Source organism: Mustela nivalis (genome assembly GCF_964662115.1).
Source record: "Mustela nivalis genome assembly, chromosome: X".
NCBI lineage: Eukaryota > Metazoa > Chordata > Mammalia > Carnivora > Mustelidae > Mustela > Mustela nivalis.
The window spans coordinates 100,974,132-101,001,210 of NC_139040.1; the positions used below are offsets into that span (position 1 = coordinate 100,974,132).

The following is a 27,079-nucleotide window of genomic DNA, read 5'->3' on the forward strand; positions in this document are numbered from 1 at the left end:
CTCAAAGGATGTGGTCGTTGTTTAGGTAGTAACTGAGCATCTACTGTATACCAAGTACAGTAGTAGGTGCTAAGGTTTTAAAAAACCCTTCCCTTCATAATGCTTACGATCTAACTGGAGGCACTAAGTTATCTGAGGGGAAGTAGAGCTGTCATGGAACACACAGGAAGGCTCCTAACCCACCCCTAGAGGTAGGAAAGGCCCACTAGGGGGAGTGATACCATCTGGTCTGACTATCAAAGAGGAGGAGGATTTCGCCAGGTGAACTGGGAGCCCTTGGTGCTCTGCTGGATTGCCTCTACCTTACCTGCAGGTGCCGCATTTCCTAGATGCTATGAGTTGGCTGCTAATAAAGCTCTCAGCTGCCCGCTTCTTGGGAGATTTGCACTCAGCCAAAGGAGAGGCTATGCTATAAGCCCACCTCCCCAGGAGATTTCAGCCAAAGACTGGCTAACACGGGGAGACCAAAGGTCAGCTCTGCTGCCTCAGGACGGACCAACTCTGAGGTGTCATCTATGCCTCTTAGCATCCACTCAGAAGCCAGGTGAAGCTAGTCTCCAGCTGAGGTACAAAGAGCCCTCTGTGACTCAGGTCGTGTTCTGTTCACTGCCAATGTCTCCTCCATTACCTACTTGAAGCTCTTTGCTTCAGTAAAACTAACACTCCCCACAGTTCCCCTTCCTTTACTATGTAGTTCCAAGCCTCTGACTGACTTTTCTTGGTATAATCTTCCCAACTTTCTTGCCCTGGCCAGCTCACCTTAGGCATCACTGCCTCCAGGAAACCTTTCCTAAACCTGGAGGGGTACCAGGAATCCCTTTTCTGAGTTCCCATCATTCCCTACACAAACCTGAGCACTGATACAATATCATATTACAACTATGTTTCTATTCCCCTAGAACAGTGCAAATTACCCACGGGCGGGAACTCTATTTTGTCCACCTTTGGTCCCCTGTTCTATGGCCTGGTGATTGACATGGCAAGGGCTCCACAAACACCTGCTGGCTTTATAATGACTCCTTTCTCACCCCAGCACAGGCTGACACCACTGCGGAGACGAGGTGTGGAAGCAAGAAGGGCTGATAGGGTCCGATGGCTGTGCCAGGCCATTAGCCCAAGTCAGCTTAATAGCTATCGATCCGAGGGTTCTGGCCAGAGACAAAGGACCTTTCCTACAGCCTGAATCACACAGTGATACATGGAAAGGACCTTGAAAGACTTCTAAACGCCTTGTCTTCTAACCTGACCTACTGAAATCCATAATAAGGCTGCTTAATCTAAAAGGAAGGAATGTTGGGTTTCTTTGCTTTTGATAGGAACTGTGTCATTTTGTCACCAGAACACTGATTATTGTGCACCGATAAGAAACCTAAGTCAGCAACGATACACATGTTTACCAAACGCTGGGGAAAGAAATTATTACTTAAGAAGTATGGTTTGAGAAGCTAAGCCTGTGAAAGCTTGCAATCTAGCAGAGCCTCGTGACAGCTCGCTTGGTACACGTAGTTTGAACAGATTGGAGCATCACCGCACAGGTCCGTTCTGGGTCTGTCATTTCAATGAGACCCGCATCGCACGGTGTGTGACAACCCTTAGTGACCAATGACACCCACCCTGGAGAAGCCCTTGTTCTCTAGTCAAAGTCACATACCCAGGAGCCCTTGTGAAATGATTTTAAAAACTAGCCACACCTGCGTTTCACACAGCGGAAAGGAAATGCACAGTCAGTGTTACCACGGTAATGATGTAACATAACGCAACCCAGAGTTTATTTTAGCCGTGGCATTTGTTTAATGATTTTGTAAATGGCTCTCATCCTGTATTTCAGAATCATTAAGGCTATGAAGAGGTCAGATGGATCTGCCTGCTATACTTCGGTGCATTTAGTGAGAAAAACAAGACGCTACACTGGTTATTTCTAAATGCGAGGCATCTGCAGATCTTTTGGGGCGTGTCCATCAGGAGGGGCAAAGGTCCACAGAACGAAGGGGATCTGCAGTGATCAAACGACTGACTTTCACTGTTCCGTCTCCACATACTCTTTTCACAGATGGAGAAACAAAGCCACGAAAGGCACAGAGTGGTTTTCTCAAGGTCATTTAGTGGTTAGCGTTGGAGCTGCGATTAGAACCCAAAGTTATTAACCTCGAGGCAAGAACTATTTCCATACTGCCTACATGATAACGAGGGCTGTCTGTCACCTGTAGAGGTGGGGCGAAGAACTAGTTGATAGGAAACAATTATAGGGGGAGATCAGGTAGAGCTGATGAAGTTCCACATTTGCATTATCTCCGGCAGGTTTTGATTCACGGAATCAGTCTGCTGCCCCAAACCATCTGCGCTGTTCATAAATCTACTCTCAAAAAACGTTTCCCTCCAACAAGTGAAAATAATTTTTCTAAGTCATCTTTTGTTAGAATTTTGAGGGAGTTCAAGTGTTGCCATCTTGGTGGTCTTTAACGTGTACTCACCAGATTTATAATCACACTTACGCTGTTTTCAGGACATCTCATAAAAGGAAGACCAATACCCTTGAGGGGGGAGTGCAGGTTGGCATGCAGAATGGGCCCCCAGTTGGTTCTCTATTCATTTGTGAGTTGGCTTATTTCTGGTAGTTCAGTGGATATGGGGGTTGGTTTAATGAGTTTGCTCTGCACCTTATGTTTAATCTTACGAAGACACAGAACGTGAATGATATATGAGGACAAATAAAGCCCCCAAGGTGATAAATCCTACACCATACGGTTACAGTACAGGATTTACAAAGACAGAAGGAATGTGGTGTACAAAGAGGATGGAATAACCTCTCCACAAAGACACCCCCATCGATTAACTGACCCAGTCACTCATTTTAAAGGATTATCTTCCCATCCTTTGCAATGCTTTTCCTAGTACATTGAGTCCCTCTAAAATATTCTTTTTTTTTAAAGATTTTATTTATTTATTTGACAGACAGAGATCACAAGCAGGCAGAGAGGCAGGCAGAGAGAGAGAGAGAGAGAGAGAGAGGGAAGCAGGCTCCCTGCGGAGCAGAGAGCCCCATGCGGGGCTCGATCCCAGGACCCTGAGATCATGACCCGAGCCGAAGGCAGCTGCTTAACCCATTGAGCCATCCAGGCGCCCCGCCTCTAAAATATTCTGTATTTAACTTGGGACACCTCCAAAATTCAAGGATTCTGGGGGTGCTTGAGGATAGCCAGATACCATCCCTGAGAATGATTAAAGGGAAATGGGATATGGGAGTGCTGAGCCTAACATGAAGCGATATCATTTCCAGAATGGTAAATAACTTGTTTTTCTCCAGAAAGTTCAAAGCCAGAAGAAATGGGCTCAAGTCATCACCAGCGGGAATTAGCCTGGATGTAATGCGCAACGCGCTGGTACGAGCACACACAAGAGGCTTTGAAGTCCCTTCCTTAGGTGAATGTGGCAGGCGGAGAGAGCATGGCCAGTGAGCTAAAACTTCCTCTTCAACTCAAACTGTATTGAAGAGAAAATGAAATCGCAGTTGGATTACAGAAGATTAATTAGGTAAGGAGTGGAAAGGAAATCATAAAAATCAGGTAACAGACTAAAGAGAAATCGAATATATCATGGCACTGAAGCATAGCCTTGAAAATTAAATCCACTCCTGGGGCACCAGGGTGGCTCTCAGTCAGTTACGCGTCTGCCTTTGGCTCAGGTCATGATCTCAGAGTCCCGGGATTGAGCCTTGTGCCAGGCTCCCTGCTCAGCAGGGAGCCTGCTTCTCCCTCTGGCCCTCCTCCTGCTGACTCTCATTCTCTCTCTCAAATAAATAAATAAAATCTTTGGCAAAGAAAAGAAAATTATATCGACTCCTAATCTAAAACTTTTGTGTTATTTTGGTATTTTCAATCTCTCCCTTGGCCAATTAGCTGAAATTAATTGATTTATTTGAATTTAATTTCTTTCAAGTTGTTCCTCAGGAAGCCTAATTAACAGTATAATGGGATTTAAAGAAAGAAAGGAAGGAAGGAAAAAAAAGAAGAGATGGAGTCTGATAAGTTTCTAGGCTCAATTCCAGAGAGTTCACTGCAGATGGCTCCTCAGTTCTCTAGACTTTTTATTAGGTGATGATGGAAATCCTCATTGAAAAATTATGGAATAGTGCATCTCGAACTTTAATGTGCATATAAATCATGCAGGGATCTTGTTAACATGCAGATTCTGATTCAGTGCATCTGGGATGGAGCCTGAGGTTCTGCATTTCTAACCAGCTCCCACGTTGCCCCTGCCCCTGGTCCAGGGCCCACATCTTGAATTAGCAGCCTCCAGATTTATACTGTTCAGCACAGATATTGAGCCCTTGCCATGTGGCTAGTGGGAATTGAGGTGGGGTGTTAATATAAAATATACACTAGCTTTCAAACACTTTAATATGGAAAAAACTGAAATATCTCGAGTTTTAAATTGGTTGCATGTGGAAATAATACTTGGGGTATCCTGGGTTATAAAATATATACTATTAAGATTCCTTTCACTAGTTTCTGTTTACATTTTTAATGGGGCTACTAAAAATTTAATTTCTTATGTGGTTCATATTATATGTTATAGGACAGTGCTAGTTTAACCTATACACAAATAGCTATAGATCATATATTTTTAAAATTACAGTATCAGGGGCGCCTGGGTGGCTCAGCTGTTAAAGCGGCTGCCTTCGGCTCAGGTCATGATCCCTAGGACCCTGGGATCGAGCCCCGAATCGGGTTTCCTGTTCAGTGGGGGGTCTGCTTCTCCCTCTCCCATTCCCCCTGCTTGTGTTCCCTCTCTCGCTTTCTCTCTCTGTGTCAAATAAATAAAAACTTAAAAAAAAATTACAACATCTGTTCTGAAGATCCTTTACAGATCAAGACTTTTTTTGGTTTGACAAACTTCGTCTCGACCTTTTTAGCTCATGTAGTGATGACCTAACAGGAGAAATACCCTGACTCCTCAGAAAAGACAGCTCTCTTTGGCTAATGTTTTCAGATAATAGTGTGGGTGAGACCTGGGGCTCCGTGGCACCAGTGCACCAGCTCGTTCTCTCTCTCGATGGCCTCGCCGAGCTCAGGCGGCCAGTTGCAGTTCTGTTCCTGCTCCATGAGGAAGTCCACACTCTGCCACACCAGCTCCTGATCAGAGGGCTTGAGGTGCTCGTGGTAAGACAGAAGCATCTGGAGAATGGACGACAGGCCATGAGCTGCTCCTGTATCAAGAAACAAAGCATAATTAATTCACATAACTGGGAGCACAGCTCATTTAATTTAGGGAAAAGATAATCATAGTATTAAAAAAAAAGAATGGCAATATTACTTGAAGGCAGACACAGTAAACTCAGCTTTCTCTTTGCACTCAGGCACTTGAACTCTCCAAAAATGGCCTCAGTTTTGTCCAGTCAAAAATTATTCTTCCGGGGCGCCTAGGTTGCTCAGGTCAGTTAAGCATCCAACTCTTGGTTTCAGCTTAGGTCATGATCTCAGGGTCCTGAGATCAAGCCCTGCATCAGGCTTTGCACTCAGCAAGAGGTCTAACTAACAGTCTCTCTCTCTCCCTTTGCCCCTCCAATAAATAAAACTTTTTAATAGGGGATAAAAATGCGCCCCTAATAAATAAAATAAAAATTCTTCCTAAAATTTAGTCATAATACTTGAAGGTACCTTTCTTTCACTGGATTTTTGTTGGGTAAAAAAGCTTCCCAGGAAAATATTTATGCATTAGATAGCAATCTGATTTGTGCTATACATGTAAATGGCTAGAATGTTAATTTCTCTAAGAAGATAGATAGTGAAAGGAATAGCTCTATTAAGGAACTCTAGCAGACACTGCCAGGGCCCTACCCATCACCTCGCCCACACTCACCATTCTGGGGCACTTCTCCTCCTCACCTTCTACCTCAAGCATTTATCCTTCTGCCTGAGGTTTTCTCTGGCCACAGGGGTATGCCCAGCCCACAGGGGCAGGACTGAAATCCTAGGGAATTAACAGGTCTGGGAACAGCCCTTCACCCAGGAAGCAGGGAGTTGGTAGATGAATATCTCAGCTCCCTCACCAGTGAGGTACAACAATTCTGAGGCATGTTCTAGACAGTCTTCAGGGTCCCCAATAGAACTAAGCCTCAGTTATCCACAGCTGTTCACTCTTACATCCCTTATTAACCTCTTTCTCTACCCTATCTCACCTCTTCATTCCTTTAGCGACACTTTCAAGGATCACCTCCCAAATAAGCCATTAATTAATACCCAAATCCTTATCTCAAGGTCTGATTCTAGAGAAAGTCAGATAGGAACTTAAAGCTCCTTGGAGAAAACTCTCAGAGAACTTCTAGTCTGTAAGCTCGCTGGCGAAGTTGGGCACCCTCCTTATGTGCGGGTCATTGGCAAATGTCCGGGGATCACAAAGATGAGTGGGCAAAAGTCCTCCTCCTGAAGGGGCATAAAGCCCGCTGAGGCGGTTGGACAGGCGAACCACTGATTACAGTGTGATGTGATAAAGGAAGGCTCCAGCAAACGTGTAGCAGGGTGACCTGACACTAACCGATTTTGCTTCAGGGTAAAGCCTGAAATGTGTAAATGGTTCTCCAGAGAGGACTCAATAAACCCTTTTTCCAAAAGCACAAAGTTTCTCCACAGCTCTGATGTCTGATCAGCCTTGAAGTCTAGGTGTAAGTATTCCAGCTAAGTTGAAGGGGTTGGGGGAGGCCGGGCATTCTGGCAAAAGCAACAGGCACAAAGACTTGGAAGATCTGAGGACACTTTGCTTGTAGGAGGTTAGGCAGGGCAGAACCACGAAAGGGAGATCTGCAAAGTGGGTGGCCTGTAAGTTATACTCAGGAGTGATGGGCAGCCACTGAGAGATTCAAGAGGGGAGTAACTAATCTTCACTCTCCAGGCCTCTTATCACAAAAGTAGCCATTATGAATCAGGAGTCTGTTATTAATCCATGAATATTAAACACTTGGAAATGTCAGTGGCTTCATCCTGTTCCCCTGTGCTGAGGCACCATTGGCAAAGAATGTGTAAACCAGTCACAAACTTTTGGTGACATTCAGCCCATGAACTCACAATCTAGAATATGGACTTCAGTCTTTAGTGAAAGCAAATCATTAAAATACCTTTCTGTCAGACTATGAGAACAAACATTAAATTGTGATTTGTAGAATCTGTCAATATTTGGTTCTACACCGCATTTTTAAGTGTTTCTAGTTAAATGAATAGTGATGACCTATAACAAAAATGGAATCTTCTAGTTTTTAGTCAGTGTGGATATTAGAGGGCTTTGCCAACACTTTCACTCACCCAAGTACTCAGTTCCATAGTAAGAATACATCAGAGGGAATGGTTTCCTTTTTTTCATGGCATACTGCTTCCCAGAGTCCAGAATCGCCTGGCAAATTGATTTGATCTGTGCTGGGGTCAGTACCTAAGTAAGGAAATCAAGAAGCAAAAGTCAAATCAAGATCTTCTTTTTTTCCACAGACACTGGATTTTTTCATTAAGGTCCATCAGCATATTCCCCAAATCCTTTTCCTCTTACAAAAACAAGCTTAGCCAGCAGTGACTTCTTTTTTTAAATAACTGATTCTCTTTTTGTTGTCAAGTTTATCCACTCTCTTCAGAAAATTTGCTGTGTTGATGGGAAACACACACTTTTATTGCCCTAGGCTTTTATAAAATGCCAAGACCACTTTACTGTGGTCATGTTATTAATCCTTGTCACAGGAACAAGAACTTGCACAAGAGAAGAACAAAGACTGGGCCTAATGGATCATGCTTAACAAAGCTGTCACTCCCAGTGTGCGGCGCAGGTCTGGCCCAGACAACGGACCTTCGGTTTGTGTCATTTAGACTGCTTATAAAGCCACAGTGCTACAACAGGCCGCTGCATGACAGACGGTGGCCTTTGCACCCCAGAATGAAACCAAAGTCCAATAAGTACCAAGGCAAAACTCACTTCCAATGTCAAACGCACTCTGAATAGAAGATGACTGACACGCAATGACTTGCGGGCTTCCACATTTCACTCAATCTACCCATGGTCCGTTTTAGGACCCTAGAGATGAAAATGTTCTCGAGCCTACAAAGTAGTGTTGAGTTTATTAGGATTCTACTTAGGCATGAGAGGTTCTGCCCACCTCCCTCTGGCTCATTCCTTCTATCTCACCATGACTCTTTGGGGGAGCACTTACCACCTGGGGTGTTATGCCTCTGTCCCTGTCTCTCTCTACTAGATAATCAAGATGCCCCAAGACTATGGCTTCTCACCTTCTTGGTATCCTCAGTTCCTAAGACCGAACCTGAGGGGGCCTCTGGAAGTAAATAAGCGCCAGGTTTTTACTGGCATGAAAAGCAGAGCCCTCCTCTTTCCCCTCCTTCCACAATTATTTCTTAAGCCCCTACTGCATGGCAGGAAAGCTGTTCTAGATGCTGGAGGTATGACAAAGAAAAGATAGCCAAGACCTCTGCTCTCATGAAGCCAACCTTCCGGAAACGCACTTCTGTACCAGAAAAGTACCAGTCAGAATAACCGTGGCCATTGTCTGCCCCCTACCTGCCCCTTCAAGAATCATCTGAAGTTCAGCCTTGGTCTGACGGAATGACTCTAAGATCAAAGAAAAGTCCATTGGATTTTGGCTCCTCTCCTAAGACTCACACACAAAATCTTTCTGCCTGGTATCTACCATTATACTCACCAATTCCTTCTGAAATAAAGTACTACTGATTTTTTTCTTTCCCTCTCCCCCTTGCCTCTCTTTCTTTCTTTGCAGGGTTTTGCTCCTCTGATCTACTCAACATGAGAAGGGCAAAATATAATCCAGATTTTGGCCTCCTCCAATCTAGCAATTAATTTGGGAAATTAATTACATAAAGAGGAGGCTGTTCATTAATTAATTCTGCCAAATTAACACTTACTGAGTGACCATTCCAGTGAGGTCCTATACCCGGTATTATGGGGGAAATTCTAGAAAACCTGGGACATGTTTTTTTCCCTACAGGGAACTCACTTCCAGCACTGGAGATAAGATATAGCCAAAAGTCTACCATAGAGCAATTTAAGTCCATGAGCTTAAGGGTGGACAGAGTGGACAGAGTAATGCAGAGTACGTAATACAGACAAGGAAGCACGGTTCAGCTTCACCAAGACTTTACTAACTCATTTCCTTCTGGTTGCTCAGCAATAATGATGTTGTGGCTTTCAACTTAAATTTACCTTCTATAAGCAACCTACCTCTGTCTCTTGGCTGTACTCCTCCTTTCTGCCTAAAATTCCCGAAGACTCTATCTTCCCAGACATCACTGCCATCATTTCAAGGCTCAACCTTGGGTCTGAGCAGAGCTGAGCAGCAAATTTCTCCTAAAGGATTTTCTACCCTGCCTCTATTCAAATTGCTACCCTAAATTTTCATTTGCTGTTGAAAACATCTTTCCCTTTGTGCCTTTATCAGTGCTAGCTGATGTTACATTGAGTCTTACTCTACTTAAAAGCTTCTATTCCCCCTCCAACCACGCCTCCAGGTTGGCCTGCTCTCAGAAACATGCTAAGAGCCTCGAACAGCATGCATTTCATAGGACTCTAACCTGGTCCCAACCCACATCTTCCTGGCAATATATCTGGCTCTTCAGATGAACTTAGGTTCTGTCTACCAATATCGGTCCTGAATCCATATGAAAAGAAATATTTCTTCGATAGGAAAAGATCATTGAATCTTCAGGGTACGTATTCATTTGAATTACTAAAATTCTCCTTATTTTACTTTTATGCTACTAATTGAAAATCAGCTTATTCTTTCCTCAGCTGAGCATTTATTCATGTTTTTCTCTCTCTCTCTCTGCATGTGTGTGTGTGTGTGTGTGTGTGTGTGTTCACGTGCTTGTTTTAAATGCAGGAAAAAAAATCAACTTAGATTACATGTGGTGCCCTCTTCCTTTCTTTCCATCCCTAATCCACAGCTCAGAATAGAGTTTACAAAGTATTTCAAAACCTCCCTGGTCAATCATCATGTCTGCATGGTTTCCTCTTATCTCTCAGAAACACTGTGAAAAACAAAGAGAAACGGTGCTAGTTTGGCTGGATAAAGACCAGTTATGCATGCAGTTCTTTATCTCTGGGAACAGACAAGACCTACCCTTGGGCTCATTGATCAGCAAATAAAAAGTGAAAACAGTGCTCGTCAAAAGTGTGTGGAGGAGGAATACTGAGGAAGAGCGTGCAGTTTTCTTCCCCCTGAGCAAATAGCACAGAAAGAAGAGATGCGGTGGGAGGGGCTTGTCCTTTCCTCATCTGTCTGCTCTCTCAGGCATCTCTTCAGCCTGGAGACAACACACAGGAACGTGCTCTTAAGCACACACACTACCTCTAAGATGGCCTCCGTGTTTCTGAGAAGAGGGCCACGGTGCTTCGGAAACAACAAGGCCCAGGGAATGAGGAAGTGGCATTTGCAGTGGGGGGGGGGGAAGTGATAAGATGGCAGAGAGGGCCTCCCTGCCCATCGGGCCTTTGCCGAAACAAACCCAAATTCCCTCTCTTGTATTTGTAGCACCTAAGGCCTATGTGTGCGTTGTTATCTTGGATGGATTTGGTTCTTCAAATAAATTGTCTTCTACGTTGATTTAAAATAAATTATGATACCTCAAAAATACAAAGCAAGTTTGATTTAAAGTTTCATTAGTTGAACTGATTCCCTTCACCGATCCTCACACAGAGGTGTCTGTGGTGAAATAGTTCCTATGGGCTTGGGCTCTGCGTTTGAAGAGCTGAGAGGAAGTTCAAGCCCATGCTATGTTTCTTCACCCCACCTGAGGGTTGTATGGTAACTGAGCCATCTCCATGGCCAGCAGAGACTTTCATTAAGGAAATGGATGAAATGAACAAGCCACAGAAAGCTTCCTTCACCACAGGCCTCTTTCCCAGGCAAGCCTGCCCACAGGCCCTCTTAAGTGGAGGTCTTTGGTAGCTATAGATCAACCACTGCCAACGTGATCAAGCAATGGTCCAAAATGTCCTGAGTGTGTGATTGCTCATCTACACGGAATGCAGAAAGCCACTCCTAGATCGCACCAAACACACAGTAAGAATCTGATATTAATTTATGTGTTTCCCTCCAGCAATTTATTTGGCCCCAATTCTTTGTTACCACCATACGTGGCAGTCTGGGCTTCTGCTCAGAGAAAAGAAACAAGTCATTTGACTACTAAGGAATATCAAAATGACATGACGCCCACAGACAAAAGCTTTGAGGAAAAAGCTTTTGAGTTGTCAGAACCTGGGTATTTTCCAACTTAAAGCTGATACCATAAAGAATACTGTTGAAGGACATACAGAGTCAGGATGGAACTAAAAGCTGTTTAAGGTAGGAAGAGTTGACACAGAAAGGAAACCAGGAAGTTGAAAGTCAGTATGGAGTTCCGGCTTTCCTTCCTACCCCACCTTGTGCCAAGCCTTAGGAGAGGTCTTATAATCCACCAGATAGGTTTGGGGATTTATAGATAGCTCGGATGTGTGCCCTCTGCTCCCTCCTGGAATTGGGGAGATGGAAGCCTCAAAGATGTGTCTCTTGTCTCAGGGTTTAGGGCCAGTAAAAGAGATAGCACTGCATAGCGCATCCCAGGAGAGAGCCAGAGACAATCCTAAGTTTCCTGTGCACACCATGGTGAAGCAGGGAAAAATATCCCATCCCCAAAAGGAGACTCATTTTTAAAAATTCTCAATGCAAATAATTTCAAATTAAAAAGTTAGAGAAACTTTATTGTACAAAGTCAATATTCACAATCGGCTAGGTTTTTTGTCTTTTTTTTTTTAAATACTTTTTATGCCTTTTGGGGGTTGTGGTTTGGTTGGAACCTACTAGGTCACAGAGAAGAGGCAGGCTTTCAGAAGATCTCTGGAGTGGGTGGAGGTTTACCTCAAACATTGAGAAGACAAAAACTGAGGGAAACTCCTTTGAGGGAGAAGAAGCTTAAAGATACATGACAGGGCTAAGGGATAGCTTTCAAGCAGGAAAGAGATTTTGATGAATCGAATAATTCCTATTTTGTGCAAAGCCTGTGCAAGGCACATCTTCTGGGGGAAGATGTAATCTTAATAATTAGACTAATTTTTTTAAAAAAGAAAGATTAAGGAAGTGCCGTCCTTATATGTTTATCTATTAAATTCTATTTTTACTTTCAGATTTGTTCATTTTTCTGTCCACATGTAATCCCCTGCTTTGTATTCTGCCTTTTCTCCCGGTGAGGAAATGGTAAACAGTGTCTTAGAGTTTTCATTGTTTTTTTTTTTTTTAAAGATTTTATTTATTTATTTGGCAGACAGAGATCACAAGTAGGCAGAGAGGCAGGCAGAGAGAAGAGGAAGCAGGCTCCCTGCTGAGCAGAGAGCCAGATGCGGGACTCGATCCCAGGACCCTGAGATCATGACCTGAGCCGAAGGCAGAGGCTTAACCCACTGAGCCACCCAGGTGCCCCTAGAGTTTTCATTGTTGTTTGTAATAGATGCAAAGGCTTTTCACCAATATTCCAGATTTTCTATTAGGTCTAGGGTGAGATTGCACTTCCTGGCTCTCTTGAAATTGGACAGAGACATGTCATTTATTTTGCCAGTGGAATGTGTGCAAATACAATGTGTACTGCTCTACAGCAAAACCCACTAAGAAGCAGGTAATTTTTGCAGGCTTCCACCAATGAAACCACTGAATCTCCAGTCTTGGGAGGTTCCATCAGCCTGGGTCCAGATTAAGAAAACCTGGTACAGAGTCCCCAGCTGCCCACACTGGACATATGCTATAAGCAAGAAACGGAATGTTGTTCTTTTTAGTCACTAAGACTTGGAGGTTCTGCTTATTGCAACATAACCTGGTCTAACCTGACTGATCATTGTTATTACTGGTTATGATTAGCTTAAGTGTGTCAGCTACTGTTGTTTATAGTGTAATTTTGCAAAACACAAAATTTCTAACATTCTAAACAAACACACTAATAATACTTGAACCATTTAAACAATGAAACATTCAACCTTATACGTGAACCATTTTTTTAATTAATTTTTTATTTTTTATAAACATATATTTTTATCCCCAGGGGTACAGGTCTGTGAATCACCAGGTTTACACACTTCACAGCACTCACCAAAGCACATACCCTCCCCAGTGTCCATAATCCCACCCCCTTCTCCCAAAACCCCTCCCCCCAGCAACCCTCAGTTTGTTTTGTGAGATTAAGAGTCACTTATGGTTTGTCTCCCTCCCAATCCCATCTTGTTTCATTGATTCTTCTCCTACCCACTTAAGCCCCCATGTTGCATCACCACTTCCTCATATCAGGGAGATCATATGATAGTTGTCTTTCTCTGCTTGACTTATTTCGCTAAGCATGATACGCTCTAGTTCCATCCATGTTGTTGCAAATGGCAAGATTTCATTTCTTTTGATGGCTGCATAGTATTCCATTGTGTATATATACCACACCTTCTTGATCCATTCATCTGTTGATGGACATCTAGGTTCTTTCCATAGTTTGGCTATTGTGGACATTGCTGCTATAAACATTCGGGTGCACGTGCCCCTTTGGATCACTACGTTTGTATCTTTAGGGTAAATACCCAATAGTGCAATTGCTGGGTCATAGGGCAGTTCTATTTTCAACATTTTGAGGAACCTCCATGCTGTTTTCCAGAGTGGCTGCACCAGCTTGCATTCCCACCAACAGTGTAGGAGGGTTCCCCTTTCTCCGCATCCTCGCCATCATCTGTCATTTCCTGACTTGTTGATTTTAGCCATTCTGACTGGTGTGAGGTGATATCTCATTGTGGTTTTGATTTGTATTTCCACCTTGATCCCAAAACCAGACAAGGATCCCACCAAAAAAGAGAGCTATAGACCAATATCCTTGATGAACACAGATGCGAAAATACTCAACAAAATACTAGCCAATAGGATTCAACAGTACATTAAAAAGATTATTCACCACGACCAAGTGGGATTTATTCCAGGGCTACGTGAACCATTTGAACAATGAAACATTCAACATTTGTTTTGATTCGAAAAGTCATGACCTATAGGGGGATAAGGTGGGGGCAATAAATATTGGGGGCCTCACAGATGGAGAGGGATCCGAGTTAAGCTTTGAAGGACAAGTAGGAAGTAGGTAAATAGAAGTAGCTGGAAGGGTGGGCATTTTAAGTTGTGGGATGGTGGGGAAAACTCTGGGTATTAGAGCAATGTCTCTCAAACCACAGCGTACAAATTACCTGGTGCTCTTGTTAAAATGCAGATTCTGATTCAGTCGCTCTGGGATGGGACCAGGATTCCACATTTCTAACAAGCTCCCAGATGGTGCTGCTGCTGCTGGTCCAGGGAGAGCGCCTGAAGTAGCAAGGGATTATGGGAATAGAGAGGCTGGTTGCAGCCGAGGATTTCTCCTAGGAAGGGTGAAAGATAAACTGAAGGAACTGTAGTAAGTTCCCAAAGACATTCACAGAAGTAAGAGAGAGCACCTGGCAAGAAACACTGCACACCATAATTTAAATCATCAGAATACTCCGCGAAGAGAAGCAGCAACAACGGGAAATTCTCTTCCAATATGCTGTGTGTAGGAAAAACGTGTCCAAATTTACAAACCCCAGTGGAGAGTTCTTCTAGCCAATGCGGCCAGGTTTGTTATTTTCTTAATTAGTCTCCAAACAGGGCACGTGTGCTGGTGCAGAATGAGCAAGTCCCTTCCATCTGGTTTTCCTGATGTTCCCTGACCATTATTATGCTGGGTGATGAGGAACGGGAGGGGGGATGCTCTAGTTAGTGATTATCTTCTAGTTATTAAAGGCATTCAGCAGGGAATTCCAGTTATAAACATTTGGTTCCAGACACCATTCCAAAGTTGCTTCTTTCCTCTTCTCATGTCAGGAAACATGCGCCCAGAAAACACTGGAAGCCAGAAAAGACAAACAGATTTTACCCCATTCTTGCAGACTGACTGCTGGCTTTAAAGATTTATTACAACTACCTGGTAACCCAGTCGGCACCAAGTGCCACTAGATGATGTCACTGTTTTCTGTAAGATACTGAATGTCTCAGAGCCCGAGCTTCCTTATCTATGGAAAGGGCATCAGAAGGACTTGCCCCCCTACCTCCTCAGGTCTTGGTGAGACTCATAAAAAAGCAGTTGCCGATGGTTGCCTGCGCAGTGCTATCACCTGGGGAGCTTTTAAAAATCCTGATGCCCTGGCCACACCCCAAACCAAATACAGGAGACAATCTGGGTGTCAGACCCAGGAATCAGGATTTTTTTAAAAGCTCCCCAGGTGATTCCAAAGTATGCTCAAGTTTGAGAATCACTGCTATGAAATAGTGAACAAATGCAAAAATAGTTCTTAAAGCAAAATAATAATAATACTATGATGATGATGACGACGATCATGGTGAAGAAGAAGAGAAAAGCTAAAGGGAGGAAGAACAAAAGACCTCCCAAACAAAAGATACTCTCAGGTATAGGGAAACACCCTTGGTGTGACTCATAGGGGAGTGGAGGGAGAAACCGGATATGCCACATGAATGGGTATGCTGGGCTGGGTCAAAGGTCCACTGAACCTCATCCAGTGTTTCCAGCACAGGCACCAGTGCACATATTGTAGGACAGTCAAGGAGAAATCATAGAACACAGCAGACAGTACACTGCCCTGGGATTCAGGAGGCCTGGGCTTGAGATCCTACTCTGCCCCAGTAACCATGGCTCAGTCATCAGAACTCTTGTTTCCTCATTTTTTTTTTTTTTTTTAGGGGAGGAAGGGCAGAGGGAAAGGGAGAAAGGATTTTTAAAAAATTTTTATTTACATTTTTTAAATTAAAATTTTTTTATGTTTTTAAGATTTTATTTATTTATTTGCCAGAGAGAGAGAACACAAGCAGGGGGAGTGGGAGAGGGAGAAGTAGGCCTCCTGCTGAGCAGGGAGCCCAATGTGGGGCTCCATCCCAGGACCCTGGGATCATGATCTGAGCTGAAGGCAGCCACTTAACGAATGAGCCACCCAGACGTCCTAAAGGATATTTTTTAAATTAACATATACTGTTACTAATTTCAGAGACAGAATTTAGTGATCCATCAGTTGCATACAACCCCCAGTGCTCATCCCATCACGTGTCCTCCTTAATGCTCGTCAACCAGTTACCCCATGCCCCATCCCCACCCCCCTTCCCCTCCAGCAACCCTCAGTTTGTTTCCTGAGATTAAGAGTCTCTTATGGTTTGTCTCCCTCTCTGATTTCATCTTGTTTCATTTTTCCCTCCTTTCTCCTATGATCCTCTATTTTGTTTCTTAAATTTCACATATGAGAGAAATCATATGGTCTTTCTCCGACTGACTGACTTTGTAGTGTAATGCCCTCTAGTTCCAGCCATGTCGTTGCAAATGGCGAGATTCATTCTTTCTGATGGCTGTAGAACACTCCACTGTATATACACCACCTCTTTGTTATCTATTCATCTGTTGATAGACATCTGGGCTCTTTCAGTGTTTTGGCTATTGTGGACATTGCTGACATAAACATTGGGGTGCACATGCCCCTTCGAGTCACTGTTTGTATCGTTTGGATAAATACCCAGTACTGCGACTGCTGGGTCATAAGGTAGCTCTACTCTTAACTTTCTGAGGAAACTCCATACTGTTTTCCAGAGGGGCTGCACCACTTTGCATTCCCACCAACAGTGCAAGAGGGTTCCTCTCTCAGGGAGAAGAGAATCTTAGGCAGGCACCATGCCCAGCATGGAGCCCAGAGCGGGACTCGATCTCATGACCCTGAGATCATGACCTGAGCAGAAATCAAGAGTCAGCTGCTTAACTGACGAAGTTTCCCAGGTGTGCCTCCTCACCTTTAACAGAAAGAGACTGCACTAAAATCTACCTGCTAAGTCAAGGCTTCTTAAATTTTAGGGTGCTTTAAAATCACCTAGCGAGCTAGCTAGAACACAGCCTCCTGAGCCTTCCCCTCAGAGAGTCTGACTCCTCAGCTGTGGAACGGGGCCCGAGGTCTCGTTGGTAACAAGCTCTCAGGTGGTTGGCGCGCTGCTGGTCTGAGAACCCACTGCACGGCACTGTACCAGGTGACTGACCCCTGAGGCTCCTCGGGGCTCCATACTGGCTCTTGTTTGGCTCTGGAACGAAAGAAGGGGCAGAGCAGGATGATAGAAAAATAGGGGCTTTGAGGTCAGACAGACCCGAGTTCTAGACTTCGCTTCCCCACTTTCTAGCATGATGAGTTGAAGCAGTTACTTAAACAGCAAATCTCCCCATATCTGAGGTTTTGCTTCCTGTGGTGTCAGTCACCCTCAGCCAAGCACAGTCCCAAAGAAGTGATCCTCCTTCTGATGAATCATCGGAAGGCAACAGTGGCCTATCACTAAGTCACAGTGCCTCCGTCATTCACCTTCCCTCATCACATCGGCGTCTTATCATCTCCCATCAGCACAAGAAGTGTGAGTGAAGGATAATACGGTATTCGGAGAGAGACCACATTTGTATAACTTATATTGCTCTCTTTCGTTGTAATCGTTCTATTTTACTGTTAGCTTTGATATTAACCCTTTACTGTGCCAAATTTGTAAATTAAACTTTATTACAGGTGGGTATGTATAGGGAAAAGCATCGTGTATATGGGGTTCAGTTCTATCCATGGTTTCAGGCATCCACTGGGGGGCTTAAAACATATGCCCTGTGGATAAATGGGGTGGGGGGGTGCTTCTGAAAATTTCTAAGCCTCAGTTTACTCATTCGTAAAAAGCAGCAACAAGACCTACCCATCTCACTGCATAGCTGAGAGTGTTCCGCATAGGACGCTTAGCACAATTCCTAGCATAAAGCACATGCACAACACATGGAAACTATCCAAAGGTCAATTAGTCACTCAACTCCCACCATTCAGCACCAATGACCTTGAGATCATGATCACTCCAGATCTCTCTCATAAAAGAACCTTGCTGTTGCTCACCTCTCATCCCCCATGTTCCACTCCAGGACCAGCTTGTGTCAGCTGGCATTCCTCAGTTGTTGTAATTTCTAATTTATGAACTGGGAATAGATGGCCCTTCATGTTTGTGTATTTACTTTTCTCATCCCCACACTCTGAGCCTTTCACTGTCCTACTTACCCCAAGACACGTTTCTTTGCTTCTGGAAAATAGTTCTCAAGTTTATCTGGTTTCTAGACAAGTCTCTGTCATGAACTATGTAACTTTAGGCCAATCACATAAACCTTCTGGACCTTAGTTTCCTTTTCTGAAAACAAAAACAAAAACAAAAACAAAAAACAAAAAACAAGGAGTTGCATTGGTTTTTAATGTGCCTCTCAGCAAGAGTGTTTTTTTATTTTGTGATTCAACAGTTCATGGCAGCTATTTACAAATCTGTGTATAACTATCTGGGTTCTAATTCTGGGATGTGGCTGTGATGGTCTGTTTCAGTGGTTTCATTCTGCACAGGCTAGGCCAAAGGTCCTTTGCAATGAGATCATGATGCATGTTTAACCTGTCCTCTGTCCCAGGCATTGTCAAGACGCATATTCTCTTATGTACTTTCTTCCTAAGTAGAAAGCTTAAAGAACTAGCAATTGTTTTAGCCTCTCCATACTGGCTACTTGAGTATCCGTCATCTCTGGCCTCCTGATGCCTCTAAAGTGAACGGCTCCGTTATGAATGCCAGATGCATAATTGACATTTCACATCAGACCCTCCTCTAAGCCGCTGTTGAATGAATGAGTCATTGCAGTATTCTCAAACTGTGATTCAACAGACATTTTTTCAAGTGCTTGCTAGGTGTACAATGCTGCACTAGTGAATTAAAAAATACAGAGATGAGTAGTTGAGTACAATCAGGTATATGGTAAAGGCCTTTCCTATTTGGAAAGGCGAATTCTGATTACATATTTGTGGCTTCCACCATTAGTTAGATACTCAACACCCACCCTCCCCTTATTCTTTGATAACTAGATCTCAATTTTATTAGGGTGACAGTTGTGTTTAGCTCTCGGGTATAAATAGTGAATAGCCTCAGCCAATCACATCAATCTTTTTGTCTCTTGCCAGATACTCCATTCTCAGCCTTCCTTGAAGCTAGGCTTGGCTATGTAGCCTCATTTTGATCAGTGGGGAAATATTCCGGGGCAGGAGCTTCTTAGAAATCTTATTATTTCATGATAAATGGAAATAAAGTGGATAGACTTGGCTGTTACCTGTCTTTCCTCTTTTTTGGTGTCTTGGATATTTATGTGAGGCCTGGAGCTATAGCAACCATTTTGTACCCTAGGCAATGAACACATGGATCAAAGGCCAACATTCAAAAAATGATGGGGAAGAAAGAAAAGATCCTGGGGTTTGTGGCTATCATTGAGCATCTCTGTATCCCAACCAGGACTACCTATCTCCAGACTCTTGTTAGAAGAGAAAAATTATTCCCTTTCTAAAAGTCACTGTTCCAGGGGTGCCTGGGTGGCTCAGTGGGTTAAGCCTCTGCCTTTGGCTCAGGTCATGGTCCCGGGGTCCTGGGATTGAGCCCTGTATCGGGCTCTCTGCTTGGCAGGGAGCCTGCCTCCCCCCCTCTCTCTGCCTGCCTCTCTGCCTACTTGTGATCTCTTTCTCTGTCAAATAAATAAATAAAATCTTTTAAAATAAATAAATAAATAAAAGTCACTGTTCCAAACTGAGGGTTGCTGGAGGGGAGGGGGGTGGGAGGGATGGGGTGGCTGGGTGATGGACACTGGGGAAGGTATGTGCTATGGTGAGTGCTGTGAATTGTCTAAAACTGGTGAATCACAGACCTGTACCCTTCAAACGAGTTATATATTATATGTTAATTTTAAAAAGTCACTGTTCATTGGGTTACTCACATCAACTTGGTAGCCAGAAAGTGCCAACCTAACAGGATGGCTAGCATTCATTTCCTTGTAAAGCAGTTTTTGTCCACACATACCTGTTTCCATGGAAACATCTAGTATCACAGCTCTTTAAAGTGAGGTTGTCTTAGGTGGACAAATTTAACTGCAGTTTCCAGCCCCGGCCCGGCGGCACTCACAAAGTTGTGATTGATTTTTCTTAAGTGCTATCCTAGAGCCCAGAGACAAAGCCTGGGGAGCAAGCTGTCACCTTTGCTGTCACAGCCCTGGATGATCTCCCTTCTCCTTCCACTTATCCTGCTCTAGGTCAAGGACAATGGGCACTCTCCCATCTGCTGCCATGACAGTAGATCTTGAAATCCTCAAAGTCGATTTGGGAAGACAGAGAGGAAGCCCGCGGGAGCCTCAGCAACAAGTGCTGTGAAGCAATTACCTGCTTTTCCAGGAACTAGTGTCACCTCAACTTCAGCGATTATATTACGGGCTGCCTACTTTGTCACTTTAGAGAGCTACTCGTGAAAATGGCCATATAAGAATAATATCTGAACAACTTGTGACATTTTAAGGCTCAATAACTCTTTCACCTAGGTACTTCTGACAGAACAGGCCAAAAGGGTTTCTTTTGCCAAGCTTTTTGGTGTGGGCCTACAGGATTGATGGCTGCCTTGGAAGTCAGAAACAGGGGAGGTAAGGCAGAGTTTCTTTAAAACTGCTTAGATCTTTTTCCCCCCAATATCTTAAAATGCACTTTAGTAAATCTGTTCTTTGGGGCTGAAGGAACCAGTGTGATAGAGTGTGGGTTTGGCATGAGTGGTACCTTCCCTGTGTGCAAAATGAAACCTAAAGCTGCTGGGGTGGGGGGGGGGTGGGTGACCATGGCTAAGAAATTCAGAAATTCTGGCTTTGTCATTATATGATCCCAGGCAAGTGATTTAACCTCTTTGGCTTCATGGTTTTCATCTATGAAATGACACTGCTGACCAAGAGACTTCCCACGACCTTTCTGGTTCATGATTTATATGTTTTGCAAGTGCATAACTTTCTTTCCTCCCTTCGTATTCACATAGGTATTGTAGAGAACCCTCTGTGTAATCTCGTCCAAAGTAGTTTTGTTATGCTGACAATGGGTCTTCAGGTGCTTGCAAGGGAAAATGATTGTGGTTTCCTGTTGTCTGGTTTCTATTCAGAAAGTTTAAGCTAGGGATCTTAGGAGAGCCAGATTATAAAATTCAGATCAAATCACTTTCTACATAACTGACACACCGAAAAAGGAGATTTGGGGTCATCTGCGCATGAAGATGTGAAGGGAGCAGCCACCACCACCCCTGGTTAGGGGTCAGGCGGCCACGATGAACAAAAGTGTCATGGTGGCTCATTTCGATCTTCATTTTACGCCTAAGGGAACGAGAAGGAATAGAGAATCTTAGGAGGAGCCAGCTGTATGGCTGAAGACAGAAGAATGAATTAAATCGACACCTTTTCTCTGTTAAGGACGAGAAGGTCCCCAAATCCTCTTCATTAGATTTGAGCTTCCACAGATTCCAAGTTGGTCTCTGCCAAATGAATGGAGCTAAGGAGGCTTTTTCGTGGTCCTTAGCGAGGCTGAGGGGAGCACCTGGGATATATAGCCCGTGCTACGCAAAGCAGGAGTTATAACCGTGTAAGTTAGTAAATAAGGTCCTTGTCTTATACATGGTTTATTCCATACATATTCACTGAGCCCTCCTATGGCTCCACCAGGAGAACATCAGTGAACAAGAGAGACAAATCCCTGCCATCAGTGGAGATCACAACCTAGTATAAATAAAGCCTAGCTTGAATAAATTCAGTATTTAAGTATAAAGCCTAGCCTAGTATAAAGGCTGGCCTGAATAAATTCATCTTGTGCTCCATATTTTATTACCCTGAATATGTCTTATTCAGCCACTCTCCATCATTTGTTATCATTTTAATGTGGCTGTCTTCATAAAGAGTAAATTGTATGCCTCATCTCATGTTGCCTGGGGAAAGTTTAACAGGAGATAAAATCCATTCACAGGCACCAGTGTTCAGCTGAGGGTAATCACCAGAATCGTGACGATGGACACAGGAAAGAAATTTTCTGCTGGCCAGCTGCTATAGCCTATAATTACATGAACGGGTTTGAAAACCAAGGCCCCACTGTACACCAAGATGTTATGGGAGGTGGGGTAGGGCTGGACACTCCTGTTTTGTAAAAAGCCCCACTCATGATGCTGGGACACAGGCATTGCTTTACAGGGCTTTGCATTGCAAATCTAGCACTATTTAATATTGCAAATTGCACAGGTGGTCGGAACAAAGGACTCGGCTTAATCTTATGTGGTTCACGTAGCTTTGCTGTATTTATACCTGGTCACAGACTAGACTTTCAGTTACAAGTTTAATGCCAGGTACCTTTCCTATAAGTTTGCTTCATTAGTTGCAACACAAAATACTACTGACCATTTAGCAAGTTTTGAATCAACCAAAGCAGGCATCCTCACAATACTGAGAGAGTAGCTCTGTGTCTCTATGTCAAATGGATAGGTACATTAAATGTCTAATTATGAAGAGGTACTTACAAAATAAGCCCTCCTAATTACACCAGAAAGGAACAACTCGAGACAAAATTTGTGCAGGTGCATGCATGTGATCTATATATCTATATAAATTTATAGATATGTTTATTACTGGGAAAAATGTATAATTTGAACTTTTGCTACAATTCATCAGTGCCCAAGGAAAGAAGCAGGTAGGTCCACTTTGTGCCAGAATAAACTCACAAGAGTTTATTCACAGGCTTTATTCATAAGACTTGGAAACACCCTAAATGTCCTCTGAGGGAAGAATGAATGAATGAATTGTGGTATATTCACAATATGGAACGCTACTCAACAATAAAAAGAGAACTAATCACTGACACATGCGGCCACGCAGCTGGATCTCATGAGCATGTTGAACAAAAGACTACTTGCTGTAGGACCCCATTTATATGAAGTTCAAGAAGAAGGCAAAACAAATGACAGTGATACAGAAGGGTGGTTACTGCCCCAAGTCCTTTGTTGGGGGTTGGGGGCAAGTGGTACTGAGTGGTATGAAGGAAATTTCTGCGATTATGGAAGTGTTCCTTTCCTTAATCTGGAGAGTGAGTATATGAGTCATACAGTGATATCACTAAATTATGCATTTGGGATTTGTAGATATTGCTATGTGTAAAATGTATTTTTAAAAAAGATTTTATGTATTTATTTGACAGAGAGAGAGATCACAATTAGGCAGAGAGGCAGGCAGAAAGAGAGGGAAGCAGGCTCCCCGATGAGCAGAGAGCCTGATGCGGAGCTCGATCCCAGGACCCTGGGACCATGACCTGAGCCGAAGGCAGAAGCTTTAACCCACTGAGCCACCCAAGCACCCCCAAACTATAATTTTTAATAGCAAAATAAATCAGGGTATTGAACAACGTATCTGTCAAGTACTAGAAGAAATGGTTTCACTGGTCATTGATACATTTTGTCTGAATGTCAAGATCCATTGGTTATAAGACACTAACCTTACTAGTTGTCCTGAAGAAGGGCCTTCCTAAGTCTTGTGTGTGAGATCTGTCCCTTTCTGGGCAAATGAATTGCAGAAAAAGTACATTACCTCTTCTGCGGGGCACCACCTTGCTAATCACACAGGGCTGCCTGGCTCTCTGGAAGGATGCTGGAGAGTTCCTGGAATCTAAGGGCAGCCAAAACTACAAAGGGTCAAATACTTAGACCAGAAATGTACCAGGCCCCGGGTCGTGTTCTCTCTCTTGAAGACACCGGACTCTGCCTCTTTCACTTTCCACCGATTCATTTTTTCCTACCTCTCTACGGCTGCAAATGACCTCCTATCACAACATAACACATACCCGACTTCCAAGTTTTATAATGTCCTTCAAATTTAGCCACACTGCGGGATCAGAACCACTGAAACTGAATGTCAACCTCCAGGGAGGGAATCTGATTGGCTCGGCCTCTGGCAAGTGGATTTACCCCAACTGCATCAACACGGGTACAGAAGTCCAGCCAGAGAGGGAGCAAGACTGTTTCACTGAGAACTGGGGATATCCGGAGCTAGCCACACTTGCCCAGAAGGGTCTACTATACTTGTATCGGGATGCATTTAAGTGAAATTATTAGAAATTCTGACTTCCAGTGGCTTAATCAAGTAAGAGGATATTTTTTCTCACATAACAAGGTCCGGAAGTAGCGCACGGCTGATACTGTTTAGTGGTTTGTGACGTCAGTCAGAATGTCACAATTCTCCTTCCCTCCCCTCAGCTTCGCCCACAGGCACAAAAAGGCTGCTGTAACTCCAAACACCATGTTTATATCCAAGGCAGGAAGAAATGGGGAAGGGCAACACCAGTCATATCCATTCCTTTTTTTTTTTTTAATTCAGTGAAGCAAAAGGTCTCCCAGAACTCACAAGTCGACTTACACTGACATGTCATTAGCTAGTACTGTGTGGCACAGCCACCTTCACAGAGAGATTGGAAAATCAAGTAATTATCTGAGAACACTGCTATGTTAAATGAGATTAGGGTTCCGTTAGTAAGGATGAGGTGGAAAATGGATATCTGGTGGGCAACAGACAGTGTCTGTCACCATAGCGAACTATAGGGATTCATATTCTTTGGAAAAATTTATGTGAGCCATTTGTGATCATGTCTGAACACAGGTGACAGAAAACATACTTATTTTTTTTTTAATTCATTGCTTCTCACCACACACTAAGCCACCGTATTATACATATTCAATTTTGCACTCCACTACGCAGGGTCCTTCAGCTAGGATTTGCATTCAATTTCAAAAGCTGTCATGGAGGTAATTGGTCAAGGCAGGTTTATCGGCTCCCAGACTCATTATCCAAGCACTACACAAATGCCTCTTCTATACAGATAATACAGGATTATAGGAAGGATGATTAAAGGAGCTCTGTTTTCTCTAAATATACCGCTATTTCAGAAGTGATGTCAAAGATAATTACTTCGGTATATGTTAATAGATACTATTCCATTTTAAGTCCATTGCCTAGTGCAAAATAGGTGCGGGAGAGAGTCTGAATTACCAACTGCAGGCAGTTTTCACCATTAGAAGAGATGGGTGGGACTAGATGGCTTTTAGGTGCCCCTCCATGCCCGAGATTATCCTTTCTAAATGGACTGCAATCACAGTCTCTCCAAATCACAGGGACATTTCCAACAATCAAGTCTGGACCGGTGCTACTTTGCAACCGGAAGATGATGTGTTCGGTGAGGTGAGAAAAATGCCATGGGAAAGGACAGAATGTCCTCATGCACGTGATAAGTAGAGAAAGTCGAATCTTCTAGCTGATTTTCACATACAAATAAAATTGTTAAAAGACTATTACCACTCTTAAATACACACTTAAATACTTATCATAAATATATTACTAGCAAAATTGGGGGGATATGTTCATCACGTGGGGGGGATCTTGTTTAGATATTTGTTCATCAAACATACGTTCATGTTACAGCGTATCATTCATGTTAATCTTGTTCCTGCTTCAACTCATATTCTATGTTAAAAGTATAAGGAAAAGCCACAAACTTTAGGGATCCACTTATAAACCCATGGCAAAAGGAGTTCTAAATACCTGTAATTAGAAATTATATTAATTATCTGTCATTAGCAAGTCACTTTTGCTGTCCGGATCTCAGTTTTCTCATCTGTGAAATGGGAGATGTTTAGGGACCCTAAAAGCCCTTTTCTTGCTCTAAGTTTCCAGGTTTCTATTACTCTGTTCAAGAAGCTTCTCCAGATCAGAGTTTGCTCTGGTGGCATTAAGCCTTCACGTCCAGTTCTCCAGTGTTGCCCTGAGTCTTACATTTCTTCCTTTAATTCTCTGAAGTTCCCCAGTGTTCTGCTGATAAAACTCTCCCTTTATTAATTTTTTTTAAAAGATTTTATTTATTTATTTGACAGACAGAGATCACAAGTAGGCAGAGAGGCAGGCAGAGAGAGGAAGGGATGCAGGCTCCCTGCTGAGCAGAAAGCCCGATTCGGGGCTCGATCCCAGCACCCTGGGATCATGACCTGAGCCGAAGGCAGAGGCTTTAACCCACTGAGCCACCCAGGCGCCCCTTCCCCTTATTTTTATTTTTGTAAATTTTTAGTACAGAATTCCAAAAGGTTATGTATAAGAATAAGAATAGTACAAACTTTCCCATATAGCATGTACCCATAATCACTTTTTTAAAAAAGATTTTATTTATTTATTTGACAGAGAGATCACAAGTAGGCAGAGACGCAGGCAGAGAGAGAGAGAGACAGAGGAAGGGAAGCAGGCCCCCCCCCGCTTCGAGCCGAGCCGAAGGCAGAGGCTCAACCCTCTGAGCCAACCAGGTGCCCCCATAGTCATGTTTTGTTAGCATTTTGTCACATTTGCTCCATTCTTCTCTGGTCTTGGAGGGGGTATTTTAGAGTTAAGCTGCCTTTACCCCCAAATACTTCAGTATGCATTTCCTACAAACGAGGACATTCTCTTATCCAACTATAGCATAATTATCAAAACAAAGAAATCAAACACTGATACAATGCTATCTAATCTACAGTCCACATTAAACTTTTCCAATAATCCCAATAAATCCTCCTAAAGAGTTTTTTTTTTCTCCTATTATAGGATCCAATCCAGAATCACACATTGCATTGAGCTTTCATGTCCTTTGGACTTCATTATCTGGAACAGATCCCCAGGCTTTGTCTTTCTTGATTTTGACATTTTTAAAGTATAAGCAATTTATTTTCTTGGCTATCCCTCAGTTTGGATGTGTACAATGTTCCTCCTGATCCATTTCGAGTTATGCTTTTAGAGCAGGTATATCCCCGAAATCACGTCATGATATTTGACCCCTAGTAGTGCCCCCCAGTTTTAAAATTAAGCTACTTCAATTTTAATTTCTATCATCTGAGATCTTAAAAGTTATGACTCATTTAAGGCCTTAGTTGCTGAAGACCCACCGTTTCTTTCCTTTTTCTTTTTAAAGATTTTTATGTACTTATTTATTTGAGAGAGAGAGAGAGACAGAGAGCATGAAGTGGGGGAAGGTCAGGGGGAGAAGCAGACTTCCCGCCGAGCAGGGAGCCCTATGTGGAACTTGATCTAGGGACTCCAGGTTCATGACCTGAGCCAAAGGCAGTTGCTTAACCAACTGAGCCATCTAG

General features: G+C 43.3%; 1 protein-coding gene across 1 annotated transcript in view; it reads right to left on the reverse strand.

The window, feature by feature from the left end:
• The window catches only part of LANCL3 (LanC like family member 3), a 105,458-nt gene that overhangs the window by 12,741 nt on the left and 65,638 nt on the right, over positions 1 to 27,079 (reverse strand). Inside the window, exons 2-3 of the mRNA XM_082717903.1 lie at positions 7,296 to 7,419; positions 5,009 to 5,206 (exon numbers count right to left, since the gene is read on the reverse strand). Coding sequence (XP_082574029.1) covers positions 5,009 to 5,206; positions 7,296 to 7,419 — 322 coding nt within the window. The remainder of the gene's footprint in view (positions 1 to 5,008; positions 5,207 to 7,295; positions 7,420 to 27,079) is intronic.